The following is a 27,562-nucleotide window of genomic DNA, read 5'->3' as shown; positions in this document are numbered from 1 at the left end:
TTATTATGGTCCAACCCTGTCCCATCATCCGTTCAACAGCAGTGACCAATAAGAATGAACCAGTGCTAAACAATGTGCATTATTCTTAATATAAAAATGCATTTCTTCGTGACACCTGTTAACCAAAATGTGTGTTCATTAACCCAATGCAAAGAGTAGTATAATCATTCTTAGCCGTACACAGGTGCCACACACTATGGTCGAATGTACTACTTCCTATGGGCCAGGGACACTATATATTTATACCAATATAAATTGAGTTGTTCCTTGTGCATTCACTCACTAAAAGCAAATAAAATAAAATAGTGAAGTCTAGCTCGCGACCATGAGTTTGCAAACATTTCATATTCTTCCAAGTGACATCCGGTGTGTGCTGTGACGTTAATCTCCTGTAATCCTCTGTGCATTCTCTCCGTGTGCACCTGCCTTTTACGTTTTTCACCATTTGTTGCCAATCTGTTGCACCTGAACAAAACAAATGTATGCATGAAGTGTCTAACAAAAGAGGAAAGCATGCACAGTGTGACATGTGTGACAGGCCGGTTATGACCTTCTCTAAATCTCGTTTTTGTCTTTTTTCCATGTTCCTATTGCTCCGTTGAACTCACAAAGGCTCACTGAAGCGCACCGGACAGCTGTAAAAGTCATCCGGAGAATGCAGTATTTTGTAGCCAGGAGAAAATTTCAGGTAAGCAGCTGTCAAGGGGAACCACAGGCGTATTTTTAACTTGTGCTAATATTATTCACCTGGTTTTTTCTAACAATTGATTCAAAACTCAGTTGCCTTAGTCATTTCCTGTGCCCTGATGACACCGAAATCCGGAAATCGAGTGCAATTGTGTGTAGGCTTGGCTGATCTTTTAATTACACTGTTAAAATTCACGAAATTCCCTCATCCTGTGTGGTATGCAGTTTTCAGAATTTCGCGAAATTTCACATTGTGATTTTTGTGTGTGCACACCTTGTGTAAAAAACTAAGGCCTTGCAAGGTACCAGCCTGAGACTGGTGTGCATACAAAATGTTTCATCAAGTGGCATTTTTCGGCTCGATCCTCTCTCCTATTGGATTTTAGCAAGACTTGTTTACACAGATGTGCATCACTGAAAAAGAGTCACGCAGGATAGTAGCAAACCACATCTGCTTATGAAAGCATAATTTTGCAAACTTTTAATGGAATTTGTGAAATTCTCACACCTGTGCCCACTTTCAGATTTCAGAAATTGGACTACTGTACAGTAAAACCAGTTGCAAAAACCATTACTGCATATTGCAGTTTCAGAACCTCAGTTTTGCTTATCTTATCTGAAGAATTGTATATTGTTATGTTATACTGCATTTATAGCGCTCACAGATTCTCAAGAGTGTCCCGGCGCGGAGTGCTTAATAGAAGGAAGCCGGGGAGGCTGAGCATACCAAGATTTAGTTTAAAAGCAGGGTTTTAAGATGTTTCTTGAACAGTCTGGTATCCTGGATGTTGCGCAGTTCTATCGGAAGGGAATTCCAGGCTTCTGCCGCCTTAAAAGATAGAGAGCTGCCACCCATGCAAGTAAGGCGGAAGCAGGGGATGACTGCCAGACGATGAACAGCGGAGCGTAGATGTCTTCGTGGAACATAGAAGGTGAAGCGTCTCCTAAGGTAGAGTGGCCCCTCTCCGTGTAGAGCTCCATGCGCCAAAGTAAGAGCTTTAAACTGGACACTGCGGGCCACGGGAAGCTAATGAAGGTCCCGTATATGTTGCTTCATGCTTGATCTTCCTGGGATACCGAGCAGAACCCTAGCTGACGCATTCTGTATGGTTTGCAGTCTTTTTAAATGGTAGCCGGGCAGGCCAATGTATAGGGCATTGGCATAGTCAATGTGTGACAGGATAAGAGCACGAGTCACCATTTCCTTAGCTGGTCGAGGCAGCACGGGAAAAAACTTTCTGAGGAATTTCAGCGTGCCAAAGCACACTCCCGCAAGTTTTTTAATCTGCATAGAAAACCTGAGGTCTTCACTGAACCAGACCCCCAAGTTCTTAGCAGGGTTGCCGACAAAATTGGGCGTCGGGTATTCAGTGGGCCAGAGAGCCTCCCTAAAATGTGGGGGAGAGGATCCGTACAGGAGAACCTCTGACTTGTCTTCATTGCACTTCAGCGGCGCCAGTGCAAGCCATTTAAAAACAGCGGAGAGACAGTCTTTCACATTGTCTGGGGACAGGTCATTTTTCTTCCAGGTGAAGAGGAGCGGGGTATCGTCGGCGTAAGCTATGATCTTAGCTCCCAGCTCCTCTGCTAGGTAAATCAGGGGAGTGACATAGACTCCCGTAGTCACCTGTCTGGGGGATGAAAAGAACAGGGGCTGCCATACCTGCTGGTTTCTGTCCTCTAGAAAGGATTTGAGCCAATCCCAGGCACGTTTAGAAACCCCGATACTTTGGCTGTAGTCCTAAAACATCATCACATTGAATTCAGATATCTCCAAAGTTCCTGTTTTGAGTGATCCATCAGGCCTTTTGTATGGTCTCCTATTGTTGGCACCTCTGCAGTTCGTGCAACCAAGGTTCTGAATGTAGGGATGAAAACTCTAAAAATATTTAACTGTTACATGCCCTAAGAGGATCAGTGTACAGGTATCCAGGGACCAATCGCGTTTTGCATGGGCTGCAAAAACACAAATTTCTCTTGGTCTTGTATGTTTGTAGGTGGTATGTCAATAGCACTGTTAATGACAAGCATAAAGTCATAGACAAGCCAGGCATAGGAGAGGTATCTGGTTTGTGGACTGTTCATGTTTTTGATGCAGTGTTCTTTAAAAAGGTGTGTCCTTCACTCTTTCCTCAATTGGAGCAGAGCTGGGGCGGTCTTGATGGGTACAGGGATGGATTCTATGACAAATAATGTTATTAGGATTAATTGGGATTTGTGTACCTATTCCCTCCCTTTTATAAGGAAGCCTAAAAAAAGTAATCATTTGTCCATTTTATGAACAAGCAGAGGTCAATCTCTTAACGTTGGAAATTTTAGCCCACATGGACATGATTTTAACGGCAGATATTGTTTACTTCGCATGTGTTACATCGCATGCCATTACAACGCTGTTACATCTCATGCGATTACATTGCAAGTTGTTACAACGACTTGCTGTAGGAGGCAAAAGGTGTTGTATTTACAATCCAACCCCCTTACTGCTGTTGCACAAAGTGGAGTAGGAATACTAAATTATACTATTCTGATGTCCAGCGTGTCCCCTACAGCAAGTCATTGTAACGACTTGCAATGTAATCGTATGCGATGTAACAAAGCGGTCGTTCTAATGACCGCGTTGTAATGGCATGCGATGTAACAAATGCGTTATAATGACATATATTCAATTTCAACAGCTTATTAACAAGCATTTTGTGACAAAGTTTAGATTTTGGAGCAAAAATATGATTTGACTACTAAGATACATACATACTCTAAAGAGGGAGTACAGTGTTCTATGTGAAACTGTGAAGTTGTGCCAATATACTGAAAGTGTTAACCTTCCAAGTGCTCCTTCTGTTATTACTCTGCAGGTATATGATAGTCACGAATGGTGTTCAGTTGAAACATGTCGACAAGCTGTGGGTTATTTGGAGAAAAACATGAACTGAGAAAGACATCCAAGTGGGCGCATTCTGCTCCAGGGTAGTGGCTTTGAGGAATACATACATACATGTGTATGTAATTAATTTACCATTAATTGTTATGGGTAATTAGTTTGATTTCCTATCTCCATTGTTTTCTTTGGGAGTGTGTTGCATTACCAGTGATTAGCCTAGAGTGGTGCTTGACTTACACCAAGACTGTATTTTGTAAAAAGCAGTGCTCTTATTCTTATGTGAGAGTGTGGTTTGTGTTAGCATCTCCCTCCTTAAAAATCCCCTTAATTTTCCCTTAACCCCACCATTTTGTGCTATTTCCCATTTTCCCACCATCTTGGTACCTTCCAACTTTTCTCTTAGTACGTATTCTTGCATGTGTGGAGAGAACACCATGGTGGAGGTCTTTTTACAGAAAAGAGAAGAGAGGTGGAGACATACACCCATAAGCTTATTTACTGCATTTTGTAGTAAGCAAATAGTGCTACTGGAGTATTCACAGAAAATGCACACACATGTAAGTTTGCATGACACACATACATAATGAAGCAAAACCAAAGGGGATGATGGACGGAGTGTTGAACAATGCAAGCACTCACCCCCAGTCAACTGATCTGGGTTTAATCCATCATCATTCTTTAGCTCACTCCGCCACCCCAGTTCAGACATGGCCATATGCAAATCAGTCTGACCCTGTGCCTCATGGGAACAGTGCAACCCGAACTGCCAAGCCATGTCTTCCCTGGGCCGGAAACAAGCATCCTGGGACCGGTTTCGAGTTCATAACCCTCCTCAGCCAGGCTATCTTGAATCCAGTGGCAAAGTGAGCAAGGGACCCACGTCTGGGCATACCCTGCCAACTTAGGGCACACAAAGCAAAACCAAAGGGGATGATGGACGGAGTGTTGAACAATGCAAGCACTCACCCCCAGTCAACTGATCTGGGTTTAATCCATCATCATTCTTTAGCTCACTCCGCCACCCCAGTTCAGACATGGCCATATGCAAATCAGTCTGACCCTGTGCCTCATGGGAACAATCCAGCCCGACCAGACCAAAGGGGATGATGGACGGAGTGTTGAACAATGCAACCACTGGATTCAAGATAGCCTGGCTGATGAGGATTATGAACCCGAAACCGGTCCCATGATGCTTGTTTCCGGTCCAGGGAAGACATGGCTTGGCAGTTTGGCCTGCACTGTTCCAATGAGGCACAGGGTCAGACTGATTTGCATATGGCCATGTCTGAACTGGGGTGGCGGAGTGAGCTAAAGAATGATGATGGATTAAACCCAGATCAGTTGACAGGGGTGAGTGCTTGCAATGTTCAACACTCCGTCCATCATCCCCTTTGGTTTTGCTTTGTTTGCCCTAAGTTGGCAGGGTATGCCCAGACGTGGGTCCCTTGTTCACTTTGCCACTGGATTCAAGCTAGCCTGGCTGATGAGGGTTATGAACCCGAAAACCGGTCCCAGACTGCTTGTTTCCGGTCCAGGGAAGACATAGCTTGGCAGTTCGGGCTGGATTGTTCCCATGAGGCACAGGGTCAGACTGATTTGCATATGGCCATGTCTGAACTGGGGTGGCGGAGTGAGCTAAAGAATGATGATGGATTAAACCCAGATCAATTGACTGGTGGTGAGTGCTTGCAACGTTCAACACTCCGTCCATCATCCCCTTTGGTTTTGCTTTGTTCGCCCTAAGTTGGCAGGGTATGCCCAGACGTGGGTCCCTTGCTCACTTTGCCACTGGATTCAAGATAGCCTGGCTGATGAGGGTTATGAACCCGAAACCGGTCCCAGGATGCTTGTTTCCGGTCCAGGAAAGACATGGCTCTGCAGTTCGGGCTGGATTGTTCCCATGAGGCATAGGGTCAGACTGATTTGCATATGGCCATGTCTGAACTGGGGAGGCGGAGTGAGCTAAAGAATGATGATGGATTAAACCCAGATCAGTTGACTGGTGGTGAGTGCTTGCAATGTTCAGCACTCCGTCCATCATCCCTTTTGGTTTTGCTTTGTTCGCCCTAAGTTGGCAGGGTATGCCCAGACGTGGGTCCCTTGCTCACTTTGCCACTGGATTCAAGATAGCCTGGCTGATGAGGGTTATAAACCCGAAACCGGTCCCAGGATGCTTGTTTCCGGTCCAGGGAAGACATGGCTTGGCAGTTCGGGCTGGATTGTTCCCATGAGGCACAGGGTCAGACTGATTTGCATATGGCCATGTCTGAACTGGGGAGGCGGAGTGAGCTAAAGAATGATGATGGATTAAACCCAGATCAGTTGACTGGTGGTGAGTGCTTGCAATGTTCAGCACTCCGTCCATCATCCCTTTTGGTTTTGCTTTGTTCGCCCTAAGTTGGCAGGGTATGCCCAGACGTGGGTCCCTTGCTCACTTTGCCACTGGATTCAAGATAGCCTGGCTGATGAGGGTTATAAACCCGAAACCGGTCCCAGGATGCTTGTTTCCGGTCCAGGGAAGACATGGCTTGGCAGTTCGGGCTGGATTGTTCCCATGAGGCACAGGGTCAGACTGATTTGCATATGGCCATGTCTGAACTGGGGTGGCGGAGTGAGCTAAAGAATGATGATGGATTAAACCCAGATCAGTTGACTGGTGGTGAGTGCTTGCAATGTTCAACACTCCGTCCATCATCCCCTTTGGTTTTGCTTTGACACATACATAATGTACAGATTCCAATTTCTAACTCATCTGTTATGTACACCAGCATATGTTATGACTTCACCCAGTGACTTCTCAAATAATTTCAAAACCTTTAGTGAAGTTGTATGTCAAACAAGCATTCGGAAAGCCAATAGGTCTCGCCTATGTGGGCAATTGTCTTTGCCAGTGTTTTGTAGCTATGCTGTACGCAGCGTGGATACTTTGCAGTGTGGATAAAACTAATGTTAACAAGCATTGGCAAAGCCAATAGGTTTCGCCTTTATAAAAGCTACTGGCTCTGCAAATGTGTTTTAGCCATGTTGTACACCAGCGTGGCTGTTCAGCATGGCTAAAAGGTAGTGGCTTAGAGGAGAGTTGCGTGGATTGTCATAGAGTAGAGGGGCATAGAGTGGAGTGTCACAGAGTGGAGTTGAAAATTGAAGTGGCATAGATTGACGTAGCATGGAGTGGTTTCGTTTGAAGTGCAATAAATTGTTGTATATTGGAATGGAGTAGATTGTTGTAGAGTAGAGTGGAATGGAGTGTCAGAGTGGCATAGAGTATTCTCGAAATGAGTGTCAGATTGGAGTAGAGTGGAATAGAATGGAATGGTATAAAGCAGATTAAAGTGGAGTGGTGTAGAGTGAAGTGGTGTGGATGTCATAGAGTGGAAGGGGGTAGAGTGGCACAGAGTGTAGTGTCATAGAGTGGAGTGGAATCGAGTGGCGTAAAGTAGAGTACAGTGTCATAGAGTTGAGTGGTGTAGAGTGTAGTGAAGTGGGGTAGGTTGGTGTAGAGTGGCAGAGAGTGAAGGGGCATGGAGAAGCATGGCGTGGAGTAGAGAGTTGTAGAGTGGAGAGGCATAGAGTGACGTAAAGTGGAGTGGAGTGTCATAAAGTGGAGTGTCATAGAGGGGAGTTTCGTAGAGTGGAGTGGTGTAGAGTGGAAAGGCGTTGAGCAGCCTAGAGTGACGTGGCATAGAGTAGGGTAAAGTGAAGTGGCACGTCGTTGATTGGAGTGTCGTTGATTGGAGTGTTGTTGAGTGGAGTGTAATTGAGTAGAGTGTCATAAAGTGGAGTGGCGTAGAGTGGAGTGCCATAGAGGGAAGAGGCGTAGAGTGGAGTGGTGTAGAGTGGCATGTTATAGAGTGGAGTGGCATAAAGTGGGGTGGCGTAGAATGGCCTAGAGTGAAGTGGCATTGAGTTTTACTGAGTGAAGTCTTGTAGAGTAGGGTGTCATTGAGACATAGATAATTCTGATATACTCTGAACTATTTGCACATTTCATTTACCGACATTTAAAGTTGGTTGAATGCTAAGAAAACCACTCTCCTCTCTCACCTCCAGTACCCAGCAAGATTGCAACATTAATCCTGTCACTTTGAAGTCAGAGAAAGAAAATTAAACACAAAGCTCCCTCACAAGATAGAGCCTGACAATTGACCTCTGTTAAATTTACTATTTCTTAGGAAAGAACACCCCTACAGCAAGTCGATCTAATGACTTGCGATGTAAAGACATTGCGTTCTAACAACGCTGTTGTTATAACGACCGTATTGTAATAGGAACGCGATTTAATGGCAGCGTTGCAAGCGCTGTTTCCCGAATCTCACATCCAGCAGCACTTCTAGGGTGTGTGACTATATAGGGGTCTGTGGAAAGCCAGTCCAGATTTCATTAGCCATGTTGCTAAGTTTGGTAAATTGTAAAAACTGACCAGGGTCCACCCCGAACATCTCCTGTGCTTCACCGAGAGTAATGCACCTTTTCCCCAGGTGCAGGTCCCCTAATGTCTCTCAACTCCCAGCAATCCAAGCCGGCATCGACATAAAATGTTTCATATGCATAAAGGCCTTTAACCACAAAAGCGGCAATTTTGGAGAGAACGGGGGCTGATGCAGTACAGATATAACGGCTAATTTCCATGTCTGTGCATCCTGTGGCACCATATATGAATATCCTTTATCCCTCCATAAGGCAGTGGGGCAAACTATCTGCACCCCATGTTCCCCCCAGTAACCGCTTCTCCCCAATAGGGTCCTCTGTGCACCATTTAGCAGCATGTTGTTGCTGTGCCATCATATAATACAAATCCATGTCCGTTAAGCCTAACCCTCCCTCCTCCATGTCCAGCTTGAGTACCCGGAGCCCCACTCTGCTACTCTTTCCGGCCCAGAGGAGACCAATCAAGAGGTTATCCAGTTTTTCATACATCAATCGGCCTATGGGACACTGCATGTTCTGCAGGACATAGAGGGGCAGGAGCATCATCTTGGCCACCACCATACCAGCAACTGACAATGGCAATTTGTCCCAAAAGGCCACCGAGGCCTCCAGGACTCTACCCAATCTATATTCATACTGGTTCTCAATTATATGTGTCTTCTGTATAGCCAGATACCAGACACTATCTAACTCCCACCTCAAACCCAGAACTGGAAGAGGATCTGCAACACCTCGTGCCCACCTAGAGACAGAGAATATTAAGGATTTGGCCACATTCACCCAAATCCTGACAATCTCCAGAAGGTATGCAGTGCATCCATTAGGAGCCCTACCACGTGCATCAGTCATCGCAAATATACCAAGGCATCATCATCATACAGAGAGACTATGTGCTCAGTATCTCCAACCTGTATTCCCAGTCTTTGCAGCTTGGCCCTCAGATAAGCTGCCAGTGGTTCTATGGCTATCACAAGCAGGAGATGAGGTAGAGAACAACCTTGCCTAGTCCCCCTCTGTATTTCCCAGTTATCAGAGAAATACCACCCAGATCACAGCGTGCCAGATGGCACATTATATAATAGGATGTTTGATTTGAGTAGGTTCGCTTCAAATCCCATATGTGATAAGACAACGCACATAAAGTCCTAACCAACTATATCAAATGCCTTCTCTATGTCAAGTGCGACCACCGCCATCTCTGTTTTTGAATCAGGCAGAGTGCATGACGTGTAAGAGACTATGGACACTCATCAGGGTGCTTCTCTAAAGAATAAACCCACATTGATTGCCATGTACCAATTGCCCCCCCACAAGTCTATTAGCCAGAATCTTAGAAAGAATTTCCACATCCACGTTATTAATGGACAGTGGGCGGTATGATCCTATCTTCTCCGTGTTCAGATCTGGTTTAGGGAGCATTACTATGAAGGCATCTCTCATGGTCTGGGGGAGAGAACCCTTTTCCCCTGCTTCATTGTAGACCTCCAGCAGCTTCTCAGCTAATATAGCCACATAAGTAATGTAGAATTCTGTTGGGAACCCGTCTGGACCGGGGACTTTGTGTCTTGGCATGTCCCATATCACATCCTGTATCTCATTTTTAGTCAGTGCCAGGTCCATGGCCTCTCTTTGTGAAGACCCACAGCTTCATTAAGTCCAATCACACCAGGAGTTCCTGCACCTCAATGACAGCACAGTCCTCATGTCTTGGTAAAGCTTTGTCAAATATTGTTGGAGTTCCCCAATAATCGCAACTTGTGTTAAGACTAGCCTGTCGTCTTCAGTCCTTAGGGACATGATCCAAGTCATCGGTTTTTCCCTACGAAGGAACCATGCCAGGAGGCAGCCAGGTCTTTTACCCTCTCTATGAAGTAATTGCCTATACTCCTTCAGCGTAAATGTATCTAATCTGTCCCATGTCTCCCCCACTGCCCGCTTAGCCTCCACTATCTTACCCTGCAACAATGGAACCTCCTGTCCCCCTCACTGAAGATTTTACCTGAGCATCCTTCGCAGCTGATGTATGATGCCATATACCCTAGAAAGGCAATCCCCACACAAAGCAGCCTTAATGGTGTCCCATTCATTATCTCTAGTGCCAGTGTACCCCCAATTTCTTCAAAGATGCGCTCTAGAACCCCCTGGACATTTGCTTGAAAAGCACTGTCTTCCAATGTCTCTGGATTTAGACGCCACATGGGAATAGGCAGGGCATCCAGGCACCACACAGAAGCACTGGAGCATAGTCAGAAAAAAAACACTACAGGTGCTCCACTGAAACCACCAACTCAGTCAACTCCAGTGCCACAAGGGGATCTGTCTAGCCTACTATCCATACTATGCATCTCTGAGTGGTATGCGTACTCCAGTCCTGCTGGGTGTATCGCTCTCTATGCATTAATACAGTCCACCCGTGTCATTGCCTCCCCCAGCACCCTTGACATGGCCAGATTTGTATTGTGCTTAGGGGGGACTTGAATATATCCCTATTTAAAACACAATTGAAGTCACCTACCCAAAGGAGGGGCATCCCTATGCTTGGCCCAAGTATACCCATCCCCTTCCCGAAAAACGACCTATCATCACAGTAGAGGGTGTGTACATTCAAGAAACTTATGTCCCTGCCATCCAACGCTCCAGTGAGGAAGATAACCGCCCTTAACATCTGTGCATACCTCCCTCAGTCTGAAAGGCACCCCTGCCACAATCCATATGGCTACACCCCTCGATTATGAGGAATAAGTGGATATATATATTTGTCCCCTCCATTTTTCCTTAGCCTTTCTGCCTCTGGGTCAGTGAGGTGAGACTCCTGAAGAAGGGCTATTCTGACATGGTAGCATCTAAGGTAAGTAAGGACCCTATAACATTTTGTGTAGTTCTGCAGGCCCTAACATTCCAAGTAACAATTCTCCCTGCTCCTACCATAGATGCTTAAGTCACCCCAGGCTCCTCCACAGCGTGCACCGCTCCCCCCCACCCATCATCTCCTAATATTGTGTGCAGGAAACCCATTCTCTTCTCCCTTCCTCTGTCTAGTACCCCACAGGTGTCTGTGTGCATGTGTTATGCCTGCAAATGTTTTGCCTTGCAACAAATTCAAACCAACAACACCAACAGAACACAAAAAGGATCACACCCCTGACCCCCTGGGTAAACAACAAACTTTCCATTCCAGAGATGTTTTCCCATGTGACGTGCCATTGAGTATCACATCCCCTCCCTCTCAGTATAACATCTACTACCCACTAAGGTCTACAATTAACACTAAGCATTTGGTGAAACACACGGAGTAACTCTGAAGAGTGTGAGTCGCACACCAGCCGGAGCCAGCCTCTAACTAATAATAATAATGAACAAATAGGAGGTGGGTAGGCTCGGAACTATGTGGCATCCCTGCCGCCCCTGCATAGTAATCTCCAAAATGCCATGTGCCTCTGCAGTATAAATGAGTTAAAAAAGCTAGTAAAGGAGGGGAGGAGCAGCAGGCTCCCATCCCCTAAAAATAGTCCCCTAGGCTCCCACGAGAACCCCTGAAGCCCCACTCATGGTCTACAACTCACATGCATGTCATGGTGCGGCGGTCTGTGGTTTAACATCATCCTCATCACCGCCCAGAGTGTCCTTCTGAGAGTCAGTCACTGCCACAGCCAACGAGCCATCCTGCTGCACCTCTATTCGAGGGCAACTTGTAGCTGTCTCTATGCCCCATCGTCTTCTTTTCATGGAACCACTGGGCCTGGCGTGCCTACCCCCACACAGGCCCCGGTACGCTGCCTGTCTCCTGCGGATAAACCGTTTCGAGTTAGCTCCATGCCTCCTCATGGCCCGCAAAGAATCGAGACTGACCACCATACACCACTTATAGTTTGACAGGGAAGAGTAACATATACCTGATGCCCAGAGAGTGGAGTTGTTTGGCGGCTAGGAAGATCCACCACAGGGCTGGCACCCTGCATTTGTAGTCAGGAAATATTTGGCTAGCATGTCCCTCAAAGTTAGGATCACCAAGTGTATGGGCCCATTGCTGGATACTGCCTTGATCACTGCAGTTAAACACCTTCGCTATCATGACCTGTGGCTGGGCTCCTGGTGGAGGCCAGGGCGCCAATATTCGGTGCGCCCATTCCATCACATAGAAGCCAGACAATTAAGAGGGGACAACAATGCTCCAGAGCCAATGTTTCAGAAATGCTTCTGAAGAGTTCCCCTTCTGACCCTCGGGAAATCCGATAACCCTTAAGTTGCTCCTCCAAGCCCTACCCTCTGAGTCCTCAAGGTGATCATCAAGCTGCTTAGTTTTGTCATTCAGTACACGGACCGTGGCCTGAAGTTCTTTCATCTTTGTAGATAGGCTGTTGACCTTCGTTTCTGTCTCCCGGGACCTCTCTGTGACTGTGCACACATCCGCACGCAGTAGGTTGATCACTATGGAGATGAAGTCTATCTTACCCTCCAGCACCCTTCGTCATACCCTAGCAGTGGAGCACAGACCTGGGGGACTCTGTGTATTGGTCCATTCTACTTTGCTGCGCCCTGGGGTCCCTATCCTGGCCCAAGGTGACAATTGTGGTCCCAGAACACCATCCGCGTAGTGCAGTGAATGCCCAACACAAAAAGTACTTCCCCGTTTGGGGGAGCTCCCCACTATAATCAGCCCAGTAGTCTTAGCCCATCTACTGTCATGCAGGCACAAATTAAACCGGGCTCGCTCACACCCCGCAGGCCAACTCCAGCATCCCAGAGCCATACAGTGCTTAAATTGCAAAGAGCCACAGGGCAAAGTCCAGTTCATCAATGTCAAAGCCCCTCCAGGGCCCCCGTGATCTCAGGACGCCTACTGTTGTAGCGGATTGTGGGCCCAAGCAAAAGGTAAGCCATCATCTAGACCTGCCGCAGTCAGGACCGGTCCTGAGCAACTGTCCTGGCAGAGCTCCCCAGGCGCCATCGTACAGAATTCAGGTGGGGGAGCCCCCAACACCACAGCTGACTGAAAGCTTCCTCCACAAAGAAGGGGGAGTAGACCCAGATCCCAACAAGCCAACGTCAGCCCCCACATCAGCACCCCCACTTCAGTGTGGGCTCCCCAGGATCCAATCAGTCCGCCCCCACTCACGACCAAGCCTGTAATCCAGAAGCAAGACCTCCACCTCGAACCAGGGTCTGCGCTGCACACAGGTAGGCTCAGGTCTCGCACCATCATTCACCGAGGGACCGCCGCTGCCAGTGCCGCTCACTCCTGTAGTACTGTTCAGACATGGTGAACTTGAGCACCAGCCCCCGCCAGCCCCTGAAGCTGCAGCATTTGTCCTCGGTGGCCTTGCTCTAATGCACCGCACAGCCACTGCATGCCCCGAGGCCTCACCAGCCGTGCAGTCTCTACGGGTTGAGTCTCTCTCCCATCAGGGTGCACCGGCAGTCGTCACCTCCTTCCTTGTTGCATATGCGGCCAAGGCCCTTCTCCTCAACAGCTGCTGCATCTTCTCGGATCCCTGGGGGAAGGCAGTATTCACCTTGCCACTCACCGCAGGTGTTGAGAGGGGACCGCCAACACCTCCAAGGATTTCTCAGGCAGGGGAAGCGCAGCCCTCACAGGTGGAGTGCCAACCCCCCACGTTCTCCAGGGGCTGCCATGTATTGCAGTGGCCCGACATGGCCTTGCCACTCAGCCGCACACAGAGTAAGGCACTCTACGGCTGCGCGGTCCTGGCTGATGGGATCAGTTGCCCATCAGGGCTCATCCACAGCTGCCATCTTAAGCTCCACGTCTTTCATGCGGCCCAGCCTCTCATAGTGGTGGACGCCACCTCACCGCGCTCCCTGAATACAGCCATCTCCCCCAATGGAAGCAGGAGGTCACCACCACAGCAGGACATTGGTCTGGAGCCTGACTGTGGCCACAGGAGTGCAGGATGCCGTTGGATTACACAGGGGCCAGTTAAGCCTCCGCTCAAAGCTTGAGGTCGATCATCTCTAGTTGCTATTATAATAATAACTTCGGCTGGGCCATATTTTTGCAAACCATATCAGGACACAATATTTTTGTCAAATGATATCTACTGCATGACATTCTTGTACTCCTTCTATCCCCCCACCTCCACCGGTATCCATTTCACAGTGTTTTGCAGTTTAAACCTGCGGTGATTGCAGGACCTACCTGACATCATTTTGTTTTTCTTTACTTTAATACCCATACTAGAAATGCATGCATGTTTTGCTTAAAGATTGACTCTAACGGTTCAGGTTTCATTTACAATAAAACGTATTTTGCAAAAAATTAAAATCTATTTTGAAATTAAAACTTTAGAAAAAGCCTCTCTTTAACCTCCATGCATAACTGATGAGCACAGACACCATTTTAGGGTAAAATATTGATTTTTTTTCTTTACGCACGTTGCAATGACCTACTTAGAGAGCAAATTAGTAGCACTCCTGCCCAGCGGGTCACGTGACTTGCCTATATAATCCTGGCACGTGAAGCGAGGGGGTCGGCCAGACTCCTCTCCAGGAGTCTCTGCCAGTTGATTTCAAGGACTGACTTGGCTCCAACTCACCCTGGCGCGGACAATGGGCTGGTTTCTCTGGCCAGAAAAAAAGTGACGCGTCAGCACACTGGCAGCGTGTTCATCAAAAAGAAGGAAATTGAACACAAAAAATAAAACATAAAAAAAAGCTGAAAGTTTGGGAAGGAGCTGGTGCATATCAATGCAGGTAGGAACCTCGGGCTGGTTCCTGGCAGGAGGTCTGTTCGGGATCGTTATGTTTTGGGGCTCGATGCGCGCTCTGGTTTCAACCTCATTGTCTGCGCCCAGAGCCCCGCTGGCGGCCGTCCAAGCAGGATTGCGCCCCAGACTGTGGGTGCGCGCGCACTGGCGCATGCTAATGGCCGCGGCCGAAGCTGCGGCAGAGTGGAAACAGACTAATGAGCTGCTTTCAATCATTTTCAATTACTCGAATTACAAAGCGCCCGCTCTTTTCCCTCCTCTTTTTTTACCCGTGAGAGCGGGAGCAGGCCAACGAGGCGGTTGGTGGTGGCGGGCGAGAGGGCCTTTGCCCCAGATTTCGGTTCATCCTAAGTGCTGTTGAATATGTCTAGGGGCCTGTGGCATCAAGGGACAGTACGTCAGCACCTGTGTGAAAAGCATGTTTTGTGTTACGCTGTCGCGAGCTTGGCATTTTGATAAAAAACATTTTCTGATCACTGCTCTCGTTGTAGCGTCACATTCCCACTGGGAGTCTCCTTCTAAGGCACCTTCCGCCACAGTTCTCCATCCAACTGATGTGCGTAGAGAGCGGTGAAACCTCTGCATCTTCCTTTCTGACTATGATCCTAAGCACAAGGGTTCTCGCGGACCTTCACTCTGAGCATCACTTCCTGTCCCAGAGAATGGTCACGGAAGTGAGAGCCAAACACTTACCCTAGTACAGTGCTGTGTGGGGGCACCTCGGTCAGAGGCAATCAATCAATCAAAGCATTTATATAGCGCACTACTCACCCAGAGGGCCTCAAGGCGCTGGGGGAGGGGGGTCCGCTACTGCTCGAACAGCCAGGTCTTGAGTTGCTTCCTGAAGGCGAGGTGGTCCTGGGTCAGGCGGAGGTGGGTCGGGAGGGAGTTCCATGTCTTGGCGGCGAGGTAGGAGAAGGACCATCCCCCTGTGGTGGCTCTTCGGATGCGGGGGACGGCGGCGAGGGCGTGGCCGGTCGATCGAAGCTGGCGTTTGGGAGCGTAGAAGTTGAGGTGGCTGTTGAGGTATCCTGGGCCTTGGTTGTGTAGGGCTTTGTGTGCGTGGGTGAGGAGTCGGAAGGTGATTCTCTTGTTGACCGGGAGCCAGTGCAGGTCTCTCAGGTGTCCGGAGATGTGGCTGCGACGGGGGATGTCCAGGATGAGTCGTGCTGAGGCGTTCTGGATTCGCTGGAGTCTCTTCTGGAGTTTGGCGGTGGTTCCGGTGTAGAGGGAGTTGCCGTAGTCCAGACGGCTGGTGACGAGGGCCTGGGTGACCGTCTTTCTGGTCTCGGTGGGGATCCACCGGAAGATCTTACGTAGCATGCGCAGGAAGTTGAAGCACGACGAGGAGACGGCGTTGACTTGTCTGGTCATGGAGAGGGAGGAGTCCAGGATGAAGCCCAGGTTGCGTGCGTGGCCTGTTGGTTTGGGTGCGCTGCCTAGGGCGGGGGGCCACCAGGAGTCGTCCCAGGCGGAGGGTGAGGATCCCAGGATGAGGACTTCTGTCTTGTCCGAGTTCAGTTTCAGGCGGCTGTTCTTCATCCATTCGGCTACCTCTTTCATCCCTTCGTGAAGGTTGGCTCTGGCGGTGGCGGGGTCGTTGGTGAGGGACAGAATCAGCTCAGTGTCGTCGGCGTAGGAGATGATGTTGAGGTTGTGCTGGCGTGCGATGTCTGCGAGGGGGCTCATGTAGACGTTGAAGAGGGTTGGACTGAGCAAGGAGCCTTGAGGAACGCCGCAGATGACTTCGGTGGCTTCAGATCTGAACGGGGGGAGGCGGACTCTCTGTGTCCTTCCGGCGAGGAAGGAGATGATCCACTCCAGTGCCTTCTCCTGGATTCCGACGTTGCTGAGTCGCTGCACTAGTGTACGGTGGCAGACAGTGTCGAAGGCCGCGGAGAGGTCTAGGAGGATGAGGGCTGCTGTTTCTCCGTTGTCAAGCAGTGCTCGGATGTCATCGGTGGCTGCGATCAGGGCGGTCTCGGTGCTGTGGTTGGCCCGGAAGCCAGACTGCGAGAGGTCGAGGGAACCGTTCGTCTCGAGGAAGGCGGCCAGCTGCTTGTTGACGGTCTTCTCGATGACTTTTGCAGGAAACGGGAGCAGCGAGATGGGGCGGTAGTTCTTGAGGTCGGTGGGGTCGGCTGATGGCTTCTTTAGTAGAGCGCTGAGTTCGGCGTGCTTCCAGCTCTCCGGGAAGGTAGCGGTGTCGAAGGAGGTGTTGATGATGTCCCGCAGGTGGGGTGCGATGACAGCGTCGGCCTTGTTGAAGACGTGGTGAGGGCAGGGGTCGGTAGGAGATCCGGAGTGGATGGAGTTCATCGTGCGGACGGTGTCTTCGGTGCTGATCGGGGGTCCAGGCGCGGAGGGTGGTGGTGGGGGGCGGTGGTTCGGTCGTGGCGTGCGTCGGTTGAGTGCTGAAGCTGTTGTGTATGTCCGCGATCTTGTTGTGGAAGTAGGAGGCGAGGGAGTTGCAGAGGTCTTGCGAAGGGGTGATGTCGTTGTTTCCGGTGTTGGGGTTGGAGAGCTCTTTAACGATGTTGAAGAGTTCCTTGCTGTTGTGTGCGTTGTTGTCCAGTCGTTCCTTGAATGTGGTTTTCTTGGTGGCGTGGATGAGTTGGTGGTGTTTTCGGGTGACGAGCTTGAGGGCAGTCATGTTGTCCGGTGTTGGGTCTCTGTTCTCTCGAGGGCTCGGCAGTTCTTCTTGGAGCTCTTGAGTTCGTCGGTGAACCATGGGGCTTTCTTGCTACCGGGTCTGCTAGGCGGGGTCTTCAGAGGGGCGAGGTCATCTGCGCAGTTGCTGATCCACTTCGCGAGGTTGGTGGCCGCCTGGCTTGGGTTTGTTGCGCTGGTGGGAGGGTTCATGCTCAGGGAGGTCGCGAGCTGGTCGGCTGTGATCTTGTTCCAGCTTCTGCGTGCAGCCTGTTGCTGGTGGTGGTGGATCGTGGTCCTTCTGAAGCTGAAGTGGACGCAGCTGTGGTCCGTCCAGTGGAGTTCGGTGGCGTGGCTGTAGGCGATGTCCTTGCTGGATGAGAAGACGGGGTCGAGTGTGTGTCCGGCGTAGTGGGTGGGGGTGGTGACCAGCTGCTTGAGTCCCAGGTTTGTGAGGTTGTCCAGCAGGGTGGTGGTGTTGCGGTCGTTGTTGTTCTCCAGGTGGAGTTGAGGTCCCCGAGGAGGATGTAGTCAGCGGAGAGGAGGGCGTGCGGGCTGATGAAGTCGGCGATGTCTTCGCTGAATTGTGTGCGTGGTCCCGGGGGTCTGTAGATGAGGGTGCCTCTGAGGGTGGTCTTGGGGTTGATGTGGACCTGGAAGTGCAGGTGCTCGGCGGGTGCGAGGGTGTCGTCGGTGTTGGTCGTGATGCGGATGGTGTTCCTGTGGATGATGGCGATGCCTCCTCCGGTCTGGTTGATGCGGTCCCTTCGGATGATCTTGTAGCCGCCTGGAATGGCGATGGCGATGTCGGGCGCTGAAGAGGCGTTCATCCAGGTTTCCGTGAGGAAGGCGACGTCTGGTGAGGTTGTGTCGAGCAGGTTCCAGAGCTCGATGGCGTGTCTGTGGACGGAGCGTGTGTTGAGCAGGATGCATTTCAGGTGGCTGCTGCTGTTGCTCGTCTTGGTCTTGGTTGGTGCTGGAGTAGTGCTGGTCCGGATGCAGGTGAACTTGCAGGCGTTGCAGCAGAAGGGTCCGTGGGTGCGTCTCGGGGTGGCTCGATAGCATCCTGGGATTCGGCCGGCGTTGAGTGCATTGAGGGTGGCGGCGTCGTACGTCCGGCGGGTGGGCTGGGGTCTGCGGGGGCCAGGGGTCCTGGCGCTGGGCGCGGGCCAGGAGCGGACGGGCGCAGACGGGCTTACCTTTGGCGCTCAATCGGTGCTCCCGCTGCGCGCGTCCGCTGCGCGGTCGCTCTGGGGGCGTCATAAGAAGGGGGACGAGAGGGCGGGTCAGCTGGGCGGCGGGAGCGGCTCGGCCAATGGGCCGGTGGTGGGCGGGGCCTGTGGCGAGCTGCGGCGGGAAACTGGCGAGCGGGCGGCTCTGCTGAGGCTGGGCCGCTCGGGGGGCCAGGGGGGCGTCTGCGTCGGAAAAGGCGGCAAGGCTGGCAGGCAGGAGCAGGAGGCGGCAGGAGGAGCAAGGGGGTGACCCGGCCTGGTGAGAGGCACAGCGGTCACTCTCGAGATGACAAACGGAGGGCTGCATATAAAGTATGGGTTAGGAACAGTCGTTTCTGTGTATCACCTCTTCTGTACAGGCAGATCGTAGACACTGGGTGCACTGGAATACTCGCACTTCCATCAAAAATATGGACACTTGGATCAGCAGAAATGTCAGATTCTCGTCCTTTCCTCAAAAGCAGTGCAGTTCAAAGTACTGCAGTTATGCGTAATGCAGTTGAATGAGTACCCCTGTGCAATGGTGGGCTGGTTATAGCTCTCCTTTGCAGACCTCTCCCCCCACTGGCACGGACTACATGACATCTTTCGGGCCCGCTAGCTACCAGCAGAGTGATATGAAGGGCTTACAAGGATAGAAGATTCCTCATTGGAAGAGCATACTTTTGTGCAACCCTAACTTGAAATATAACCGGTAGTCACCTTTGATGGTTCCACAACCAATCCTAGGCAGATGTTTCCTGTGTCACAATTCTGCTGATTGCTTTTGTGTCCTACTGGAAGAATATATCTTTACTTTGTCTATACTTCTGGCTCCTTGACCTTGTTTGTCAACGAGGGTTCAAATCACTTGTCCAGCAACACACCACCACCTCATCTGATTGGAGGAACATCACTTCAGTATCCAGAGGCACCAGCGACTATGAGGTCTAAAAGGAAGTTACAGAGCAATTGAAGAATGTACAGGGCTGCTTGTAGTATCGTTTGAACTCATGGTCATAATATAGAGTTTTTCAATCTTGTATTGTATTATAGTTCTGTATGGCACTTCTAAAGCCTGACAGAGTCGCAAAGTGATTCCTTGTGCCTCCGTTTCTGAGAAGCTGTTTTGCACTGTGTGTTTAAACCTAAAGTTTGACCTTTATAGGTGGTGTTCAGTGAGATGTGTGAAGTTTGAAGGCGTGTTAATATGGTGCAGTACTCTTGTTGTGCCCAGGTATGAAGTGTTACTAACTTGTTCTCTAACTGATGTAGCTGCACAGCGGATACTTACAATCATAGAGAGGTTTGTATCATAAAGTACAGACCAATATTGATGTGGGTCAGAAGGTCCAACAAGTGATATGTTGTATTGGAGAGAGGCCCCAGCATTGGAACTGTTAATAGGGAGAAGTAAATAGAGTTCGCCTCTGATCTGGAGCAACAGAGACCAAACCCCGGGAAGCATGGTTAAATAACCTGAAAATATAATATGGTGCCCACTCAGAATTGGCATTATCCAACCAATAAACACGATATGGAATCCATGGAGGGGTGACAGAGGACCTACCCCTGGAAACACCAATAAATATCATTTGGACTATATTCATCAGTAGGAAAGGAGCAACCATTCTACAACTACCCCTAAAATGAGCTCTGTGAAATGTATTCAGGAGAAGCAGACTGCACCTCAAAGGAATGGACATGATACACCAATTTGCTATGAATAGCAAGCACAAAACCATGAGAAGCACATTCAACTCTTTAGTGTGGTCGTCGACCCGTTGAAGATGGCTGCACTACCTTTACAATGCAGCTGTTGGCCGTCGACCCAACAGCTGGACAAGAAAAGGAAATGCTTCTGGTGAAAGTTTCCCTCACGTCCAGTTTTTGATTTTTGATGCCAGTGCGCACAGCACGCTTAAATCAACGCAAATCAAAGTGAACAGAAACCACGCTAGCGGCCCGCCATCACTGAGCTGCATTCTACTGTGGACTGCCCTGTACTCCTATCTTCTGCACCTTTCTCCCCACATTGTGTGCTCCCCCATCCTTGTATTTCAAAACTGCAGAGGAAGGACCTGAGAAGACTGCCACATCGACTGTGCCTAGAAGAGGGTAGATACAGTGGGACTAGGGGGAAAGTGAGGGGTAGGGGGGAGGTTAACCTCTTCTCAGCTGAATTCAGGAAACCTCACTTACCTTGACCGAGTTGAAGCATCCAACTTTATATGTAGGGAAGAACGTTTGCCCAATCTTGCGTCAAAGCTGCAGCTAAATTAGAACACAATACGCTCCTTGGACTGTGCCCAGGCCTGGTTGTCAATACTCTAGCTAACATACTGACATGTCAACAGATAGGATTTATACATGTTTACAGCAATTGCTCAACATCACATTTTCACAAATGCGCATCTGCTTTTGATGGTTGCTCCCCAAACCCTTCCAAACACTGTCTTTGGACCAAGGACTTCAATGTAACTTTCAAATCAGAATGTTGAAATCTCTGCATTTCCAAGTTACCACTGTTTCCATAAAACTGGAGGGGAAAACTAACACTTTGACTACAACAAAATTGGTATTTCCAGATCACTAAGGGGGCTCAAGCTGATGAAACGCCTCCACTTATATGGTTTAATGCAGGCATGGAAGACCTGAAGAAACCATGTTGGGATTATAGAAAAGTTAAGATATTGAAAAAGATAAGCTAAATAAAAGTGACTACAATTAATTAGGATATAAGATCATCTAAATGCCAGAGATTGTCGATTTGACATCATGTGATCTTTGGTCGCACATTACATCGTATGATTGGCCTCTTTTTATTTTTTTAGCATCTCAATGCATGGGACATTTCTTTAGATGCTATGAGGTCCAAGGAAGAGTTGGAGGTGCTTGATAGTCCTCAAAATAAACTGAAGTATATCAAATCTATTAATAAGGCATCATAGGGTATTGTGGGAGGGACGATCCCTGTAGTCAAACCTTTGTCAAGGGATCCCGTCCATAATATGACCTGCATCTAACCCTGCCACAGGGATAGCAGGCTTTAATATATAGGCTATCTACGACCATATCAAGGAAAGCGTCATTAGTGGGGTCTGTATTATTGAATGCATGCTTCCTTAAAATTGTTATGAATGCATCAAAATTGGTTGGAAAGCTCAACCACACCATGCAGGAAATTAAAAAAACAGCGAAAATGTTATGCTGAAGAAAGCCGATCGACCCCTAGGGGCAGAGATATGGCTGAAACATGTCAACCTTTTGATGTCCAGGACCATTAGATCCTGATGGCATCTGACTGTTTTTAATCCTACCCAAGACTTACCCATTACATCATAGTTTTAGAAACTATGAGCCACTTTTAACTCACTCACAAAATCCCTTGACTTTCACCTTCCACATTAGGTGATGTGGATCCAATGATGAAGCAGGCCATAGGTGGTACCTGTGGGTGAGGACCCAACAAATATATCCAGGAAATGTGGCGCGAGCACTAATTTACCTAGGTGCTTACCACACACTCGCTTGGGATATTTGAAAGGTCACGCATACAACCGGGTACATAGAGTTGGGTCAACCCTCCTTTGTGTATATTCTATTTCAGTCAGCAAATCATCAAAGGCCGAAGTCATGGAAGGTTTCCATACATGGTAGATTACAGTGATCATACCAAGAAGAAACCATTTGGCAATATAGAGTGCATAGGAAAAGCAACATAAGGTAGGTTGAACAGGAAAGGAGCTGAGGAGGGGAAGATAATAATGAATGTGAGTTACCCATCTTAAAAGGTAAATGTGTCCCCCATGTAGTAAAATATAGCACTTACACCTGCTTACCATTATGATTCAGACCATGTCAATAAGCTATATGTTGAATGAGTTCTAAATGTAAGGTTCCTTCACCATGTCTCTAGTACTGTGAATCCAATGATTACTTGCTAGCGCAAAGATAGAGACCACTGCACGTCCATAGCTATTCCGATTTGAGGACATCGTACAAGGAATTAATCTGCTTTCAGTAGTAACTAACCTTTACCCACAGAGCCTCGTTTTAGATTTACTGTCAGTCTTTAGCCTTCCATTCAAATGGTTTAATACATCGCCAATCCTTAATTTGTAAATAAAAAATGCTGGGGCCCTACGTTATGCTCAGAAGCCATCAGCTGGCGCTATTGAATGTTGATGAGCCATATACAAAGACTGTGAAGTAGTCCACTTTATGCCTTTTTAATCCATCACTTGACACTCCCTACCTCTTTACCAGACTCTTGCAGTTTCTTTTCCATCCCTGTTTTCTCGCATTGTCACTGATTTTCTCTCCTTCTCTTCCTTCTTCTTTCTCCTTTTTCACTCTGTTGCTCTAGATCCAAGTTTGTTGAGGAAAAATAAGTCTTGGTCCCCAAAAACGAATGCTGGTTTGAGAGGCCTCATTGCAGAGGCAAAAGTAAATGGGCGATGAATACTGAATTGATGGTGAATGGCTAGGGAATAGCGAACTGATGATGACCATCGAATTGATGACGAATGTTTAGGGAATAGTTAATGGTGAATGGACGATGAATACTGAATTGGTCCTAAACTGATAGTGGATGAATGAAGAATAGACGATTAATGGTTCGTGGATGTTGAGTAGTTAAGGGATAGTTAATAGATGGTGAATGATGACGAGGTGGTGTCTCTGCAAACTACAGTTTATGAATTTGAATCCCGAAGAGGTTGACATATCTTTTCATCCTTCAGTGATCAGTAAGCTGAATATCATTAAATAAGATAATAGTATCTCTTGTTTACAGTGCTTAGAAACAGCAAACATTTGTAGTATTAAGTGCTCTACAGTAGTAAGTGGTGTATAAAAATAGTCATTATTAACAAATACCTTAATCTACGTGCCCCTTATCACTCTGAATCATGTATTAGTAATAGTCACTTCATAACCTAGTCCTATTTTTTTTCTAGCCCAGGTAACTTTGCATATGCTTAGTTTAGTTGCTTTCATGTTGCACCTCACATTTAACATTTTCTATGTTTATGGAAGTGCATATGCTACAATAAGATCATGTTATGGACACTTTTCCTGTTAAAAAATCTTCAATGTGAAAGGCTTTTCTCAGGATCACACAGTTTGTGAGTAACAGAAAGGCCCCCCTTAGAAGTGGTCTTTTAATTACCTGTATGCGCTGTAACTGCTTTTACAATACTAAATATATATAATTTTCTCCAGGTAAATGTTGGCACATCAAAACTGCTGACATTTATTGCATGCAAAATGTCTGGTAAATACTGAGACGTGGGTTTTGGAATGGTAAGCATCGAAATGTCCATGTTATCCCCAATGTTGACATGGCAAATGTAGAACAATTTATAGTTATCCCACTGGGTAAATTCCTCAGTGATCTATTGTGGTGGGTGCGATAAGTATTCAATCCAACACCGGCCACTTGTAATGAGTGCCAAACTGATCTTCTGTGGAGCCATCTGATCACTTCCCACTGTATCATAGACCTTGAAGAAACTAAAATCCCCTAAGGAGTCACTGTACCGAGTATCTCCGCTTATCTTAGGCTTGGTTTTTTTATTTATATTCTGTTCCTCAAAATACTTCATTTATCCTTTCACGCTCCATCTGAATCCTTGTCACCAGGCAAAACAAGCAAGATATGACAAATATTGTTATAATTAAGTTATATTATTGTATTTCTATTGCAGTATGGCTCATATATGTGAATGGCTGAAGTCCTTATTCTGTACTGCTGGTGACATGAGGAATACTGGTATACTTCTTGCTGTAGCTGAATGGTCCTGGCCAATGATTAATTTGTACTGGTGGTAGTAGGTGGTGGGGATCGGCACTCATTTTTGGGAGCTGGGCCTTATGTTTCATTCTCAGACTTTCGCTAAGGACAAGGTAGTGAAATAACAAAAAAGGGAGAAAGAAAGAGGTCAAAGAAGTTTGGAAAACAGAGACACAAGCCGAAAGCAGAGATCAAAATGAATCTGCCAGAGTGGGAAACAGAGACGGGAAGTGTAGGATGATAGAAGAAAAACTCATGAGGTAGAATCAAAACTAGGACGCCTTGGTATTCGGCAACTCTTGCATTTGGCAGTACTGGCAAAGGGCTCCTAAGAAACAATTTGGGCTGCATTAAATCTGTTTGTTTATAGATTTAACATTCCTCTCAGCCAAGGCTGTCATGTCTATATGGCTGCAGGTGCATGCCCTTTTCTAGAAGATGGCCTTCGGTAGAAAAAGGGATTCATGGTTGATTTCATCTTTCAGTTTCCTTAAATGCTATTGCATTGCCAATAGAATGTTTTACCAAACGCCCCATTTGTAATCAGTGTTTACCCTTGCCATTAGTAGAAAATCAGTAGCACATTTAAACAGCTTGACTTTGCTGCTAGGGCAGTGATATACTGCACTTTGCTTTTAAATTGTGTAATAGGTAGCCATAATGTTCCTATACAAAATTTGCATATCTAGTCGACCATTCTACTGATCTCTCAAATAAAAATCAACACAATTCCATAAGTACAATGAACACTGTTCTAGTTCTTGCCAGTTGAGCACAATCAACTCACACTTGGAGTATTACAAAGGGTCTTGAGGTTTTCAAAAGCAGGTAATCACCCAGTAACATTTCCTATTGCTCTTTTCACAGCAAGCACGGAAGCCATATGATGTACGTGATGTCATTGAGCAGTATTCCCAAGGACACCTGAACATGATGGTGCGGATAAAGGAGCTTCAAAGAAGGTACACAAAATCAGAACCTTCCTAGTTAATTATTTACGACTTTAGCATGCGGTCGAAGTTTCCAAGACGGATGCATGGGCATTGCATGATAGATTTTGGATAGAGAGTAAGACATGCAAGATCGCTCAGTGGTGTCCATGGAAATGAAGTTTGGGGATTGGCACACACACTGGGCCATAGATAAAACTGATGAAGCATCTATATACACACATCCCCACACACATACATATATATTTATATATATGTATATATATATTTTTCACTGAAAAAAACAAAGTGTACAGGGGCGTTATAGTTAAGCTCAGATCTCACTCGTACGAAACCAGTAAAATTCAGCAGTTATAATTAGCCGAGCTAACTATAACTTACGCCCCCGCAATACACTACTTATGACCTCACATGTTACTTAACTCATGACATGGTTAGTGACATCACTGATGACATCTCAAATGAAATCGCCAGTGACATAATCGACAAAACCATTGACACACCCACTCACACCCTCATACAACCTCTCATATATTCACTTACATTCCACACAACCACTCACCTACCCCTTAACAGACCCATACAACCACTCACACACCCGTGTACTCTTCCATAGAGCCACTCACAACCCACTCACTCACCCACACAGCCACTCACACAACCACTCATATAGCAAACACAGCCACTTACTTAGCCATAATGCCACTGATGCAGCCACTCACTCACCCACATGCCCACTCACTCACCTATACACCTACTCACACATACACTGACTGTGCAATACAGCCACTCACATACCCACTCACACATACACCCATTCAAACAAACACTCAAGTACCGATAAACCACGTACACACTCAGTCTCTCACCCAGACAGTCACTCACACAGCCACTTGCCCACCCATACAGCCACTCACACAGTCACATACTCACCAGTACAGATACTCACATAGTACTCACCCACCCCTATAACCACTCACACACCCACTTATTCACCCATACAGCCACACACAGCCAGTCACCCACCCATACATCCACTGACACAGCAACTCACCCACTCATGCAGCACTCACAAACCAATACAGCCACTCACACACCCATACAGCCACTCACACACCCACTTACTCATAAATAAGCCACTCACACACCCACTTATTCACCCATACAACCACTCACTTACCTACTCACACATCCATATAGCCACTCAGACAGTCACTCACATACAGATTCATACAGTCACACTGCCACTCACATAATTTATGTTAGAAATAGTATTACTCATTAGTTGTACACAAAGTATACTGATTTCAATGTTCTAGTACCCTAGTATATACGTTTAACACACATAAACCTTTAGAAAATACTCACACTCACTGTATGATGTCATCAGTGATGTAATTTGAGATGTCATCAGTGCTGTTATCAGTGATGTCACTGACCATGTCATGAGTGATATAATATGTGAGGTTATAAGCAGTGCATTTTGGGGAGTAAGTTATAGTTAGCTCAGGTAACTATAACTGCTGAATTTCTCTGGTTTTGTATGAGTGAAATCTGAGCCTAACTATAACGTCCCTGTAGCCGTTGGCTTTTCATTGAATGTCTACGTTTTTTCAAAATTCTATTTCCTGACTATAATGTCCCTTTATCCTTTGTTTTTTTGAGTGAATTTCTATGTTTATTTAATGTTATTTCCTAACTATAACCTCCCTGGAATCTTTGGCTTTTGAGTGAATTTCTAAGGTTTTAAAAAATTGTATTTCCTAACTGCAACCTGTAACCTTTGAGTGTGTGAGTGGCTGTATAGGTCTGTGAGTAGATGTGAGAGTGGAGGAATGGGTGTGTGAGTGTTTATGCAGGTGTGTGAGTGGGTGTGTGAGTGGTACTCTGGGTCTCTGGATGTATCAGTGGCTGTATGGGTGTGTGAGTGGCTGTATGGATCTGTGAGTGGCTGTACGGGTGTGTGAATGTATGTGAGAGTGGCTGCATGGGTATGTGAGTGGGTGTCTGAGTGTCTGTGTGGGGGTGTCAGTAGCTGTTTGTATGATTGGCCAGAACAGAACCTCACCTGCCCCTTTATCCAACAAGAGTCCACAGTTTTGCACAAAATGTCTACCCAGCTGGAGTACTTTCTACTAGCTAATCAGTAAGTGCTACCTCGTTGGGTAATAACTAGTGCATATTCTACACTACAGCTGTGTAATGGACCAAGAGGAATGGCTGCGTGGCCCCTATCC

General features: G+C 47.4%; 1 protein-coding gene across 1 annotated transcript in view; it reads left to right on the top strand.

Moving 5' to 3' along the window:
* The first annotated feature begins 616 nt into the window (after positions 1-616).
* Positions 617-27,562, top strand: part of LOC146854913 (potassium voltage-gated channel subfamily KQT member 1-like) — a 1,174,161-nt gene continuing 1,147,215 nt past the window's right edge. Inside the window, exons 1-2 of the mRNA XM_085650544.1 lie at positions 617-688; positions 25,243-25,337. Coding sequence (XP_085506670.1) covers positions 656-688; positions 25,243-25,337 — 128 coding nt within the window. The 5' untranslated portion in view covers positions 617-655. The remainder of the gene's footprint in view (positions 689-25,242; positions 25,338-27,562) is intronic.

Source organism: Triturus cristatus, chromosome 4_1 (assembly GCF_964204655.1).
Source record: "Triturus cristatus chromosome 4_1, aTriCri1.1, whole genome shotgun sequence".
Classification (NCBI taxonomy): Eukaryota; Metazoa; Chordata; class Amphibia; order Caudata; family Salamandridae; genus Triturus; species Triturus cristatus.
The sequence above is the reverse complement of the archived record's forward strand: the minus strand, read 5'-3'. Positions and strand labels throughout refer to the sequence as shown.